The sequence below is a fragment of the Danio aesculapii genome, chromosome 25 (genome assembly GCF_903798145.1).
Source record: "Danio aesculapii chromosome 25, fDanAes4.1, whole genome shotgun sequence".
In the NCBI taxonomy this organism is placed as follows: domain Eukaryota; kingdom Metazoa; phylum Chordata; class Actinopteri; order Cypriniformes; family Danionidae; genus Danio; species Danio aesculapii.
This window is the reverse complement of record NC_079459.1, coordinates 13,501,877-13,517,648: the sequence shown is the minus strand read 5'-3', so window position 1 is coordinate 13,517,648 and position 15,772 is coordinate 13,501,877. Positions and strand designations below refer to the sequence as shown.

At 34.3% G+C, this 15,772-nt stretch overlaps 1 protein-coding gene across 5 annotated transcripts in view; it reads right to left on the bottom strand.

Moving 5' to 3' along the window:
- cadps2 (Ca++-dependent secretion activator 2) overlaps positions 1–15,772 on the bottom strand; it is a 351,417-nt gene that overhangs the window by 82,622 nt on the left and 253,023 nt on the right. For all 5 annotated transcript variants that reach the window (XM_056451362.1, XM_056451364.1, XM_056451365.1 and 2 more), the window contains exon 14: positions 3,604–3,705. In XM_056451362.1, coding sequence (XP_056307337.1) covers positions 3,604–3,705 — 102 coding nt within the window. The remainder of the gene's footprint in view (positions 1–3,603; positions 3,706–15,772) is intronic.

Sequence of the window (15,772 nt, the reverse complement as noted above, 5' to 3'; positions counted from 1 at the left end):
GGTGTGTGAACAGCACCTCACCAAACCCGCCCTCTTCACCTCCGTTTACGTCATCTACTACCATTCTGCCTTCTCTAGTACTTCTCCAGTCAGCCAGTCCCCCAGCTCACCCTCCAGCCTCATGTGTGGAGGTATCCCTGAGGGCCTGCCTACCTGTTTTGCCAGCCAGAGGTTGTCCCCCGACGTCATCTCCTCCGCCCTCTGAGCTACAGACTCCACCTCGGCCCTCCGACCCAATGGCTCCACGTTGGCTCTCTCCTCCCTCATCTCCTGCGTGGACCGTCAGCCCACCGGCTCCACCAGGCTCCCTCGTACCCCTGCCTCCACCTTGGTCAGTCGTCACCTTGTCTCCACCTCCACCTCTGGACTCTGCTCCTCCAGCTGCGCCTCATCCCTCCATCCTGCCAGCTCTGTTGAGCTCCTCCTTTCCTCCAGCTACGCCTTGGTCCTCTGTCGCTCTGGCTCCACAGCGGGCATTCGGACCGGTGTCGCCGCTTCGGTTGCGTGAGCTGAGCTGTCCACTCCACCCCAGCCTTTCGTGACCTCGGCGTCACCTTGGCCCTATGGCTCTCCGTCGACTCCTTGGGCTCCACCACCAGCTGCGGCGACTCCCACCGTCAGCCCCCTGGAGTTGGCGACTACTCCTCCTCCATGGCTCCTCCCTCTGTCAACTCCACCCTGGGCTGTCCTCCTGGCTGTGTCCTGGGTCCTACTCCTGCTTCACCTCCTTTCCTGGCTTCTCCCTCCCGTGACACCTCCCTGGTCACCTCCTCCTTTCCGCACACTCCAGTTCATCTCCTGGTTCCTCCCTCACACACTCTCTCCTGACCACCTCCTCTCACCCCTCCTTTTGTTTAGGTGCGAGGGTGCACCTTTTAAAGGGGGGGTACTGTCACACCCAGTCTCCTGTGTGTGTTTTGTTTTCCTCATGTGACCTTCCCCATGTGCTCCTTTGTTCCCGTTCCCGTCATTTGCTAATGTTCATCTGTCACCTGTGTTCATCCCCAGTATGTAATCATTGTCATCATCCCCAGTGTATTTAAGTCCCTATGTTTAGTCCTTCTTTGTTCTGGCATTCGCTGCGTTGATGTCTTCACCCCATGTCCTTCCAGTGTTCTTCCTTGTAAGTTATTGTAAATAAATGTACGTGTTTTGATAACCCTGAGAAATCCTGTGCCTTCCTGTAGTGAACCAGGCATTACAGACTGTCTAGGTTGCAAGCAGGAAATACATGTTACAGTTAAGTATTTCAGCTAACGTTACAACATACTGTTAATTCACAGTAACTATATTGTCATTAATTGTAACTTCACAGTAAAATATAGTTAATTCTACAAGAGAATACTGTGAAATCACAGAAATGGGCCTTATTATCTACCTTGAAGTCACTGTATGTAATTGCTGAATTTGGCTGTAAAAATTAAAAATGGCTGTAATTTTACAGTAATTTAGTGTAAAACAAATCACAGTGGCTTACTGTGAAAGTAATACAATTATTAGTCAGTAATTTACTTTTAATTTAGGATCAAATATTTTACAGTGTATCAAAAAACCTCATGTAAACAATTTTTTCTGTCATTACGTTTTTTAAGGTGAGTGCTTAATTTGAAAGAGAAGCCACTTTGCACCATGGATCTTTACAGCTGCTGAGGAGCTCTTGAAGTAAGACCGATAACTGAGACTAAAGGTAGAGTTTCTGACATTTATCATGTTTACAGTTTCTGACTGTATATCATACCATAATAACAGATTGTTAACATATGTTCTTCTTTATTATTATTTTTTTTCTTACTGTTGTTCAACGTTGTTGGACAATGAAGAACCGACAGGAACAGCTTGTGATGGCAGTAATGTTGACCTGAACTGGGGCCTTCTACAATTGACCGCCTAAAGACACTGGCATCCTCATCATCGAAGGTGTTAAAGTTCTTATAGACCCTATCTTTACCAGACTCAGGCAAACTTTGCTTTCACTCTGCCCAGAGCCCCAGCTGGACTGTTTTGGCCCAAGGTATCCTATCAGCCCCTGGAAGTGACTGTGGAAACGCGACTGGCCCTGGCTCACATTGACATGCTCACTTAAGGCGCAAGAGTGGAAACACAGCTCTTGACTACATCCCCAGAGCTTGTGTCCTCCTGGGTTTGACCTATGCATTTTAACTGTGACAAAGATTGATGTTTTTATAAGTGACTGTCTAGTAAAGACTGGAAGATATTAGAGGGTAATATTCCCATGAACCGCTGTGTCCTCTTAGCTTCAATGAATGTATTAATCTTGCAAATAATACCTTTCATGCATTAAAACACACACATTTCAAAGTTTGTTTTTAAACAATATTGTTTTATGTCCAGTTGTTTGAAACTATGCTGTTTAATAAAAGATTATCAAAGTCCTTGTTAAGATTATCAAATTGTTTGAATGTACATGTTTTATTGTGTATCATGATGTACTGTCTATTTTGAGAGTGTTGTTGATCTGTTTTGTGGCTCCACACTGCTGAACAGGCTCCACTAATTTGAGCTAAATTTAATTCAATTTTACTCAATCCGTCCTTGTTGAATTTAATTAATAATATTGCTTGTAATCTGTTACCTCAAATTTATTGTGTAGACAAAGTATTATTTTCTAGAGCTGATGAACACGCTCCACAAATTTTATGTTAAATCAAAATAAAAACATCGAGTAGTTTATATTAACATTGTGTTGTTTTTTTTGCTCAATTAAATTAATATTTTTGTTTAAAATTTGCTAATTTCTTTAAGCACTGTTTGTGGTCTCTCAATTTAAATTACTAATTTTAAATAAGCTAATTTAATTAATTGTTACTTAATCCATGTGTGTTGAATTTAATTAATAATATTGGTTGTAATCTGTTACCTCAAATTTATTGAGTAGATACAGTATGGGGTATTATTTTTTACAGTGTACTTAAAATCTAATGACAATTTGTTGGCATGTAGATGCAATGTAACTTAAATTCAACAAAATGTGTTAAAGGGACCATCAAAATAAAGTGATACCAAAATATCTATGTTTTGTGTTCAACAGAAAAGAGTGGTTTAAAGAGGTTAGGAATAAGTAAAGGGTGAGTAGATTTTCATTTTTGGGTGGAATGAATGAATGAAATATTTAATTCATTAGTTTAATTCATTAGTTAATCAATGAAAGATACAATGAATGAATCAATGAGCAAACCAATAGACAAACAAACAAACAATGAACAAATGAACGTACCAATCAATCAGTAATATTAACTAACATTGTAAATATCAGAAATAAGGAGTCCCAAAAACAGAAATATCGGATCATCGTCCATATCAATGTTTACATTACACTTCTGTTACCATGGCAATAACTGGCGCATTTGTATTAAATTCCAAAAGGCTATGTTATTAGCGCCACAGCGGAAAAATGAAACCGTTTCCATTTAGAACGGCTGAAAGCGATTAACCTGTATAATTTAAAAGAGCTATATGAATAAACACAACAATTGGTTAATTTACCTGCAATCCATTAGCTGACAAAACTCCTGTTAAGCTTATGTACATTCTATTGAATATTCTCCATATATGGACAGAAGGAAATGTGAGAGCTCAAGTTACCTGAAATGTGTGATCTGCTTCTCCAGTAAAGTCAACAATCTGCTCCTGATCTCCTCAAACTCCTCCTTCTCTTGTTCTGTAACTGTGCCCATGCCGTCAGGTCTGTCAAATCAAGGAGGAAACGTTCAATTGCTTGCTTTATTGTGTACAACACCTGCTCATTCACACCAAATGCCCTTGAATTCTGTGTTGCAACCTTAAAAATCAACTGATTTTTGAAAGCTGCCATCAGAACTGAACAATGGTTTGACTCTCTCTTTGAAGTGTTTCACAAACCGAAATCATTAAACAAAAGAATATCAAATTAAATGTGTATTTAGAAAATGAGATTGAGGTACAATGCAAAAACAAAAACAAGTGGAAATATCTTGGGGTAAAAAAGACAATCTTTAAATAAAATAAAATAATGTAACCCAACAATTTAGAATCAACTTTTGTTAATAATATGCAATCTCTTTTGAAAAAAAAAACAAAGTTTGAAATACTTGCACTCTTAAAAAAAGTGTCTATTAGTATTTGTTTGAATAAAAATGGAGAAATATGTAAATGTGCACTACCACAAGTTTTAGCAACAACAAATAATAACTTGACTTCTAGTTGATCATTTGGTATCAGAAGTGGCTTACTGTATATGAAAGGCAAAGGCCTCTAGATTACGGTTATTTTACCAAAATAAAATATGATGATGCCTTGATATTTAATTATTTATATAGGACAGAAAGGTCTGACTTTACTGACAAAAGTCTTGTCACTTAACATAAATACTGTACAGTATAGAATATAAAGTCATTGTGCAGTGGAAAAAGAATTAATATTGTGCGTGACTCCCATAAGCTTGGACAACTGCATCCATACATCTATTCCTTACAATGACTCAAAAACCTTATTAATAATGTCATCTGAAATGGCAAAGAAAGCGTTCTTGCAGGACTTGTAGAGTTCATCAAGATTCTTTAGATTCATTTTCAATGCCTCCTTGTTCATCTTATTATTTTAATATTTAATAATAAACAAATGAAACAGACCAAATAAACCATAGTCCCATTATACATAATAATTAATTTACTTATGTTTTGTTTGTAGAAAGTTTCAGATATCAGATGATGATATATACTTTACTTTTAAAAATCTGTTAAAAAAACGGTAAAAGCAGCAGCTGTAATTTTAAAAAAATTAATCATCAAAAATACAGTACAAACTATAAAAGTAATTTCTAAATTTTTATGTTAAACTACCACATTTCATTCCTTTATAGTGTTAATACACCAGTGTTTTGAAGTACTAACATCTGATCATCATGTCTTTTGTTACACAGACATGTTAACACAACCATATGGTGATGAGAAAGTCATATAATGAACCAAAGCTATTCACAAACAACTTTTACCACAAGCACATATTTATAAATAGATGGTGCTAAGTGTCATTCACACAACTACTAAACACCATCATGGTAACACACAAAATTACAGTAATAAAAATTATTTATCAATATTAGCTGTAACATGAATCTCTAATTATTGGAATATAACAAAAAATAACCATAACAAAAAAGAAAGCCATATGTAGGGAAAAGTGTAGGGAATTCTGGGGAAACTCAATTATTGGGTATTTGCCGTATTGTATATATTAAGGGAAAAATATTGTTAACCAGATTATTGTAGCTTGTTTTACTGTTGAAGGTATGGACATGTTTTTACATCTGACATTTTAAATACAGATACAGTTCAAAGGCAATTAAAAAATATTTAAGTGAAGAAAAATTAACACGTTTTTAAACTATGGTTTTGATAACGTATTTCTAATGACAAATTTATTTTGGTTGACATTACATAATACATTACTAGTTATTTTACAAGATTCAAGTATTCAGCTTAAAGTGCGATTTAAAGGGATACTATCATGCTCCTTTTACAAGGTGTGAAATAAGTCTGTGATGTCCCTAAAGTGTGTCTCTTAAGTTTCAGCTCAAAATACCCCACAAATAATGTTTTATAACTCTTTAATTCAATTCACCTATACCCGCATGTCTTTGAACTGTGGAGGAAACCCATGCCAACATGGGGAGAACATGCAAACTCCACACAGAAATGTCAACTGACCTAGTCGGGACTCGAACCAGTGACCTTGCTCTGAGCCACCATGTCGCCCTTTCTTCATCGTCCCACCATTTATATGAGAGCTGGAGCAAAGTATTTGACATGTAAAACCAAACCTTGTAGTGTAACCGTTTACTCTTCTTTTGTTCGGATACAATACACTCAAAAATATAACTTGAGAACTATTTACACTTTCACAAGCTTCACATTAGGTATGGCTTTAAAGAACTGTCAAATATTGTCTAACACGATGCCCTTCCTTCTTCTAATGGCTCAAAACTATCAGCTGCCTCCTACGCATATACATTACATCTCAAATTGACCAATGAACCTCTCGTATGCAATATACAGTGGGGAAAATGAATATTAAACGTCATTTTTTTCCTGGGAATAATATTTAATATTTAAATATCAGATTTAAATCAGATAAAAATAAGACAAAACAAAAAAAAAAAAAAGGAAAAATTTGTTATGTGTATTAACAATGGAATGACACAAGGAGAAAACTACTGAACTACTGAAATGTATTTAATACATTATAAAAGGCTTTTTTGATAATGACAGTTCAAAGACATTGCTAGACATAAATTTAAAAAAATAAAAACGGTTTATATACAGTTGAACTCTAGCTTGGCTCTATAAGGTTCTTTCTGTGAGCCAATCAGCATTTTTAATACACACACAAGGACCAATTAGGATTAGATTTCTTTGCCATTTCACCAGACTGCTCCATTGACAGCAGGAAAGACCAGAAAGAAACACAAAAATCACACAAAATCAGAGCTAAATAATGCTGCCACACCACACAAAATTGAGATATGTGTAAATGTGATGATTTAGAAGCATTTCTTGACATTGAGATGAAACGTTAAGTTTTACATTGTTGAAAAAGAAACGAATATTAAAAAAAATTCTATATTAAATGTGAAATATTTTTATTTGTGTATATATGGCAAGTGAAACATTTTTTCAGGGTTTATTAAACTCATTCACTCATTGTCTGTTTTCTTTTAAAGTCTTTAACTGTGATATTAAGCCTTGAAGGGAAAATACTTCATTTTAATTTATGGTGCATATAATTCAATCAATTCAATTCAATTCAATTTAATAATTCATATAAAGCATAAAATGTTGTAAATATTAACAAATAATTAGATAAAATTAACATCTACACTGCACAAAATATTTAGCACAGACTTGTATGCTTCATTTAACCAAGAAAAAAATATTCATCCTAAAACATAAAATAAATGTTATAGAAAGCAAAAATTCTACTTTCTCAAGCATCAATATATTGTTACAACACCAACTTATATATTTTTTGGTTGTTTTTCTTGAAAAGTAATGCTTCAATGAATGATCTGCCAGATAGAACCTTATAATTCCAAGCTGAAAATGACTTTTCAGAATTAGAAGGTTCTATCTGCATTTACCATGTTTTTTTTTACTCCAATTTGCAAATGTAAGAGAACTTTGATAATTTACATTCAGAGAGTATTTAGGGTCTCTGTCATGTTAATGTAGGAAAGAGAACTGTTACACACATATTGTTTGCTGTATGGAATGCAAAAACTTTAAAGTTCAATATCTCAAAATCATTCAGAACGCAAAAAGAACCTTATAACTCCAAGGTGACGAAATATTTATTATAAATAGAAGTAGTATTGTTATTATACAATTATTATTCAAAAATAATCTTGAATGTAACTGGAAAACAATGTTAAGACACTAGAGTGATATGCTAAGATCATTTAAGAAATATTTTGCATGAATATTAATTTAATTTGAATGAAATTCTATAGACAATTTAATAGAATACAAAAAAGATGTTTTATAGAATTATTTGTTGTCTTAGACTTGACACATGGCAGAGAATTGGGTTTATTAAGTCTTACCTCCCTGACACATCATCCCACCTTTTTGCTTCATACAAAAAAATCTATCAGGAGGCATGCTTAGTAAGATCACCATCATATTGTTTAAACTTTAGTTTTGTCGACTTGCAAAACAAAATAAGGCTGTTACGACAGTTTTACAACGCATGAGTGGCACATGAGCAACAAGTTTTTTTGGCGCGCATGTTAACTATCGGGACTCGCATTGGGAGAAGGGCAGCGCATGCGAGAGGTGCGCGGGTTCTCTGTACACATGCGTAGATGCGTCACTTTGCTTTTTGATTAAACTACATTGCTTTCACCAGAGTTGGTTCAGTTGCACATAGAGAATAACATCTTCATTTCGGAATTACCACTCTTAATAAAAACACTTGTATATGAAGTAAATCATATCTCAAAGCATTTACTGGGGCACTGGCAATTTTTACTGGGGCACGTGCCCCAGTAAATTGGGTCTAGCGACGCCCCTGGGCTAGGCAATTCTTCAGCTTGATTTTCTTTCTCTGAAAGCATTTGAGCGTTTCCTTGACTGTGTTTTAGATCATTGTCTTGCTGAAATGTCCACTCTGGTTTCATCTTCATCATCCTGTTAATATTAATTTACAATGAGGAAGGGCAGAGGTTTGCTGAAGAACTACTGAGAGATTTCAGTTGCAGTCTGGGTTTTCGCTGTCTTTCTACACATCCCTTTCTTCATGTGTTCAATACTTTTTCGCTACTTTTGTATTGTATTTTGTAATCTAATTAGTTTTTCTTTGCAAATATGGATTTCTTTGGCTGTTACCAACATCTGGTGAAAATGTCAAGTCAACAGCACCTTTAGAAATGTTTTCTGAAAAAAAAGGTGATGTGTTCCATACTTATTTCTCCCACTGTAAATGTCACAAACATGCAAACTGTAAATTAAATTACAGTCACTAGTAAAATAATTCCTAATGTTCTTTTATAGCTGTAACAAGAACAAAATGTTTACTAAATCAGTTATTGTCAATCCCAAATCAAATGTAGCCAGCATATGTTCAACCCCCAAACAATGCTCGATTGCATAGAAAGATTAAGCTAAGCTAATCATTCCAAACTTTGCTTAACCGTCGACAATAGCCAGTTTAGTTAGAAGCCATTGTGCCTTTCTCTCCAAACTCTCCACACTATCTGAATAGGCCCAGCTTAGAGAAAGCTCTTTCCTTACAAACAAGCGCTAAAGGCAACTTGTAAACCTGTTCTGTTCTTCAAATCCTTCTCTCCATTAGTCGAAATCCGCCTTTTCTTTTTGACAAGAGCCTGCTAATCCCGACAGAACACAAAGACGGCGTGTGAAGAGCGACAGAAGATGTGTATGTGCGAGCAGAGAGAGAGAGAGAGAGATCGGCGTCTAAAGAAACTAGAAGAAAAAAAAACTCCATTCCACATTATGGTAAAGGCTAAGGAGTGTATAAACTCAACATCGACCCTTTAATCTCGATGTCTTTGTCTGCTGTACTGTGTAGACTCATTAGTTCTGAAAGAAGGCCTCTTGGTTTAACTGCTTCTAACAAGAGGCCTGGGAATTGAACTACTAGTGTGAAGGAGAATCGCTCTGGTTTTCCAGTTTGTACTCGCACGACACCAAAACCTACGACTAAGCAAAAAGCCTTACGACTTTAGTTGGTAATTAAGTCTGGCGGCAATTCACACATCCTCCCATTGACTTGACTGATGCTAAATGGATCCTTCAAACCTTGAAAAGCATCCAATTCTACCTTACGTAACACAACATCATTAGTAGAGCTTTGCTAAGGATGGAATTTGTTGTCGGAGCCTAGTGTGAGAGAGTTTGGTACCATTTGATGGGATTGTCAATGTATGTGTGTGTGTAGTTTTCAAATTTTATGACATCTGATCTTAAAAAAAAATAGAGTAAAAAATTTGAAAGTAGTACACGGTGTATGCAGTTAATTTGTCTTTTTAATGTTCCCTGTATATAGTAATTATTCTTATATTATAGCTATTGTTGCAAATTTGTACACTTGTTTCTTGCAGGGGAAACTACACTGTAAAACCTAAAAAGTTAAGGTAAGTCAAACCATTTGAGGAAACCAATTGCTACAAACCATTTAAGTTCAAAAACTAATCCTAATGAGTCATGTGAACTTAATCTATTTGAGTAAACAAAGCAATTTGAGCACAGTAAAACCCAATAAATGAAGAGAACTCAAACCAACTGAGTACTGTAAAAATCAATAAGTTAAGGCAAATCAAACTGTTTGAGGAAACCGATTGCAACAAACCATTTGAGTTAAAAAACTAATCTATAGGAGTACTGTGAACTTTTACTCCATTTAAGTTGAAGTAATGAGGTATTTAATTAACTCATTATCTTAAACACTGAGTTCAAAACTCTTTTCATTCTCTTTTATAAGTAGAATTAACTTTTAATCAATTTTGAGTTAACTACACTCATTTCATTTGATAAACTTGACTGTCGGGTTTTACAGTGTAACAATAAATGAATGCCTGCTTAAAGTGGAAAAAATAAATAATATTAAATTATTAAATCAGTTATTAAATCATACAATAATAAATTGGCTGTACTGTGGATGCAAATTTTATACTATTATTGTTTTTATAATTAACAGCAGCATCAAAAAAAGTTGTATTTGATATAATATAATAATGCAATAATTATAAAAAATAAGAAAAAAAAACAGTAAATCATAAATAAAATAATAATATAACATATCTATTATTTACTACTAACACATTATTAATGGTAATATTAGTATTACGTCATGATTGATTATTTTTATTATATTTCATACAATATATTTTATATTTCATATCATTTTGTTACTGTGAAATATTTCTAATATATTGCCAATATACACACTACCTGACAAAAGTCTTGTCCCCTATCCAACAACAAGGAACAACAAATATTAGCTTGACTTCTAGTTGATCATTTGGTATCAGAAGTGGCTTATATGAAAGGCAAAGGCCTCTAGATTGTGCTTACTTTACCAAAATAAAATATGATCATTCCTTGATTTATTTAATTAGGACAGTAAGGTCTGACTTTGCTTATACAAAATTCTTGTCACTTAACAGAAATAATGTGCAGTATAGATTATAAAGTCATGGTGCAGTGGAATATTATGTATGACTCCCATGAGCTTGGAGGACTGCATCCATACATCTCTGTAATGACTCAAATAACTTATTAATAAAATCATCTGGAATGGCAAAGAAGTATTCTTGCAGGACACCCAGATTCTTTGGATTCATCTTCAACGCCTCCTCGTTCATCTTACCCTAGACATGCTCAATAATGTTCATGACTGGTGACTGGGCTGGCCAATCCTGAAGCTCCTTGACCTTCTTTGCTTTCAGGCACTTTGATGTGGAGGCTGAAGTATGAGAAGGAGCGCTATCCTGCTGAAGAATTTGCCCTCTCCTGTGGTTTGTAATGGTATGGGCACCATAAATGTCTTGATACCTCAGGCTTTTGATGTTGCCATCCACTCTGCAGATCTCTTGCATGCCCCCATACTTAATGTAACCCCAAACCATGATTTTTCCTTCACCAAACTTGAGTGATTTCTGTGAGAATCTTGGGTCCATGTGAGTTCAAATAGGTCTTCTGTAGTATTTGCGATTATTGGGATGTAATTCAACAGGTGAACTAAATCTAGAAGTCAAGATATTTTTTGTGGCTCTTACAACTGGGATTGAAGACAAGACTTTTGTCAGGTAGTGTAGTATATTATTTCTTAAAATATTAAAAGCAACATTAAATACTAAATGTTACAATCATCTAAATATATTAATCATTGATAATATATTTTATTTAATACCTGTAAAGAATGTAAATGTGTGTTTGTTTTGCACTTTTGTTAATTGTATGTCAATTGTATGATGTTCATTCACTTTTTTTTACATTTTCGTTATTCTTTTATTCTATTGTATGTTTTATCATGTTTTCTTTTCTGATGTAAATACGCACCATTAAAGGTGCTTTAGAAAATTAAGCGCATCATCATTGTTATCATTATAAATTACCATCAATTATTACAATCAACAAGTATTCAGAATTTTGTGCAAAATCTAATCATACAATTATAACGAGCTAATATTTCCAAAAGTTAAAATAAAATTGCACACACAAAAAATTTAAGTCACAAAAAAATGCTTTAAACTGAAACTTAGACCTGTAAGCAGCTATCCACAACACTGCCAATACGTTTTCTTCAAAAAACAAAGTGTGTTCTAGAAAGCATAAATACAAATGTAAGTACACAATCACAACAATCTTCACAATGCGAAATGTCAATATGGAGGAAGTCAAATGTGCAGATAAATCCGGCAAAAGTGCAGTGAGCCTCCACCACACGCAGCGCTGCCTCATGCTGGCGTCCCCGGTGGGAGCGCAGTACTGTTGGGGGGAGGTTGTGACTTATTGTTTGTGCCTGATGAAGCGAGCGTGTTTGAGATGAGTGTAACGCTGACCCGTCCAGGTCCAGTCAACAAGGGTTAAATAGTGTCGGGAGGCCTGAGAAAGTCTGCTCGTGCTGAGCTGTCCAGTAAGTTGGTTGTGAGGCTGTCCAGTTACTGGTTAGCAGGGTTGTGTGGTAAGTGGTGAAGAGTAGTTAAAACCAGATTTCTGATACACACGACAAACGTCAGACCGGAAGTCATTAATCTCTAATGGAAAGTGGTCCAGGGGTTGTATGGAGTCCCAATCATCATTCCATCGTTACAATCATAATTTATTATATTATTGATCCAATATGAGGCACGGATACATTACGATCATCTCCGTATGTGGAAAATTCGAATTATGGGAAATAAAATTCACAAAATACAGTATCACTAACATTTTTTTACTGTATTACTGGCAGAATTTATATTTCACAGGAATTTTACAAGATTCTTTTTACTTTAAATGACAACAATATAAAAAAATAAATAAATCACTATAAATTTTTTTTAGAAAATCACAACACATCACAATCGATTCTAACCTCAATTATACTAACACTATTATGTTATATTTATATTGAATTGGTCAGAAACTATGTAAATATGAAATTTTTTAAAACTATTTATATTAACTCTATTCTGTTAAATTATTAAACTCTATTAAATGATTCATACTTTCCGAATACAGCCATTCAAACGTCTGCTGAAATTTCCTGTCTTTACCAATTGCAGAAAATCTAAATATCGTAATGTAAATTTTCTTGTAGTAATATCAATACAAAAATGAAACCACAATTAGATTTGAGTTGTGAATGTGTTAAAATATCTGAACTTTCTGCACAATGTTGGTTGCCCGTAATACCATAAAATATACAAGTGTTCTGGAAATTTTTAATTAATTAAAATAAACAAACTTCTGCGGCAAGACGTAAACAGTAAAATAAATTGCAGTAAAATTAACAATTGCTGGCAATTTTGGTTGCCAATAATACTGTAAAATTTACAACTGCATCTTAAATAAACAGCACATTAGTTAGTGTAGTTTTACAGCACAATTGCAATTACTATTTAAAGTGCGCTAGTAAATTATACAGTTTATACTTTAAAGTACAACGATATTGTTACAATAAAAACAAATACCATTAATTATTTAGAAAATCACAACAAATCACAATTACAATCGATTCTAACCTCAATCACACTAATTATCATGTTATATTTATATTGAATTGGTCAGAAACTGTGTAGATATGAGATTTTTAAACTATTTATTGTATTAACTCTATTCTATTAAATTATTTATTCTTTCCCAAAACAGCCATTCAAACATCTGTCGAAATTTCCTGTATTTTCCAATTGCAGAAAATCTACAGTCTGTAATGTGAATTCTCTTATACTGTAGCAATTTTAATACAAAAATGAAACTACGATTACATTTGAGCTGTGAATGTGTTAAAATGTCTGAACTTCTGCGGCTAGATGTACAAAAAAAATTGCTGTAATATACAAGTGCACTGTACATTTTTGTACAACTTCTGCGGCAAGACGTAAACTGTAAAATAAATTGGTGTAAAATTGACAATTCCTGGCAATTTTGGTTGCCAGTAATACTGTAGAATTTACAAGTGCACTGTAGATTTACAGCACAGTAGTTAGTGTAGTTTTACAGCACATTTGTAAATAGGGTTGGGCGAAGTCGAAATCGTACGATGTCTAATGTGAAAAATTGCGATGGACGATGGCATCGTCATCGTAGGCAGCGGTAAATTAATTATTCATGAATAGTTAATTAATTCATAACAAATTAATTATTTGTAGCCTACCATTTCAACTACCTGACCCGCATGGTCTTTGTTTTACCCATAAGTAATCAAATCAAAAATGAAGAAAAGTTACACACAAATTACCACCTGTCAATCACTTATTCCGTGGAACTCTGGCATGAATAGGCAGAGTGATCTGTGTCGTTATAATGACATTGACAAACTTTGTTGGTAAAAAAGTGCACAACCGGAACCAACCAACAGTATCTCAGGTTTTCACTTAAATTACTTAGTACAAGCGTGAAAGTGAAAGATTGAAGCAGTGTACTGACGCTGTGACACGTTACCTGATAGATTCAAAAGACCAAAGAGTTGTTAGACAGAGACAAGATTAATTAAATATCCGTTTAACAACTACTGATAAACTGTTCGACGTGCACTGCTCTCTGGGGTTTTGTGCTCAAAGCACCCACTGACTGCCTGGAGCTCAGACGTACAAATACAGTATGATGCTCCAGTGCATGCCAGAGTGTGTATGTGTGTGTGTGGTCACGTGATATGCGTTTTCATCGGTGTAATGTGGATGGACAGCTGTTCAGAAAAAATAATCTTGAGGCTTGTAAATTTCATTAAAAAAATTGATGTGGTCATTAAAAATAATGTGCATATTTTCTTTAAAAAATTAATATTCTGGATTTATTATAAAATATTGAGAAGATTTCGCCAATATAACTAAGATTTAAATTTCACTTATTTTTAAGCAAACTAGTGCAATTATTAAGCTTAATTTAAGAAACCAATTAAGCTAATAATATTGAGGACAGATGACTTCATGTTTAATTTAAGAAAATTCATTCAATTATGTGGATTTGATTGAGATTTTTGCATTTGAATCTCAACAACGGCAGTGATCAGACGACATTTTGAAGGAGCAGATCAACAGCGAGCATGTTAAGAGGTAAGCATTACCAGTTTATAATTTTATTGTCTTAAATAGCCTAAGCTCTTTCAGGAAAGACACACGCCGTTCAAGTTTGTTCAGGAGCTTAGTTTTTGCCATATGATGCATATAGGGATACACGGGTATTTTTAACCACCTATTCCTATTTGAAATTGATTTGCTTCAATGTTCATTCTGAATTATATAATGAAATTGAACAATTTATTTGCATTGTAATATTTAACAGCAATGATCAGGCAACAGTTAAGCAGGGTGGATGAGCAACAGTGAGCTTGTTAAGTGGTAAGTCTAAGCTAAACTAAGTTAGCTAGCTATTCAATGGGGTTTATGCACAGCTAGTGCTTTTTCATTTCATAAGGTTCCTTTTACAGCATTGATGATGTAATGTAATGAACTGTGTTTATATATAATACTGTACATAAATACTAATATTTGTTTGCTTCATTTTTCAGATCACTGAAGAAAACGGTCGCAGTATTTTCCCACTAAAGAGGAGCAGTTTATTGAGGCAGATTTTGATAAAGAGAATGGGTGCCATATATCAGGTATTTTTAATAATGTTATTTGTGTATAATAATAATAATAATAATTATAATTATTATTATTATTATTATTATTAGGCAATATTACTAATTTCTACACTTTTCTTGCATCAGACCTCACATTAAATCAGGGATGAAACGAGAGATGTCGTCCTCTGTTGCTGGTTTATCTGTATGAATAAGATGAAGAGCTCATCCAGGAGTGCAATGTAAGTGTCTCAAACCGTTTCAGATATTTATGGTCTTCAGAAAACTGCATTTTATAATTTTGCATGCTTACAAAAAATATATAGCTCAAGCACTACATTGTTGAATGCACTATTCCTTGTATAAACATGGTTTGTTTTATAAATTTCTGTACACTAGCATACATTTTAAACACCCTGTTCATTATAAGTCAAAATACTTATGTACTTGTGCCAGTCAGCAATGTCTACTCAAACATTTTGAAGAA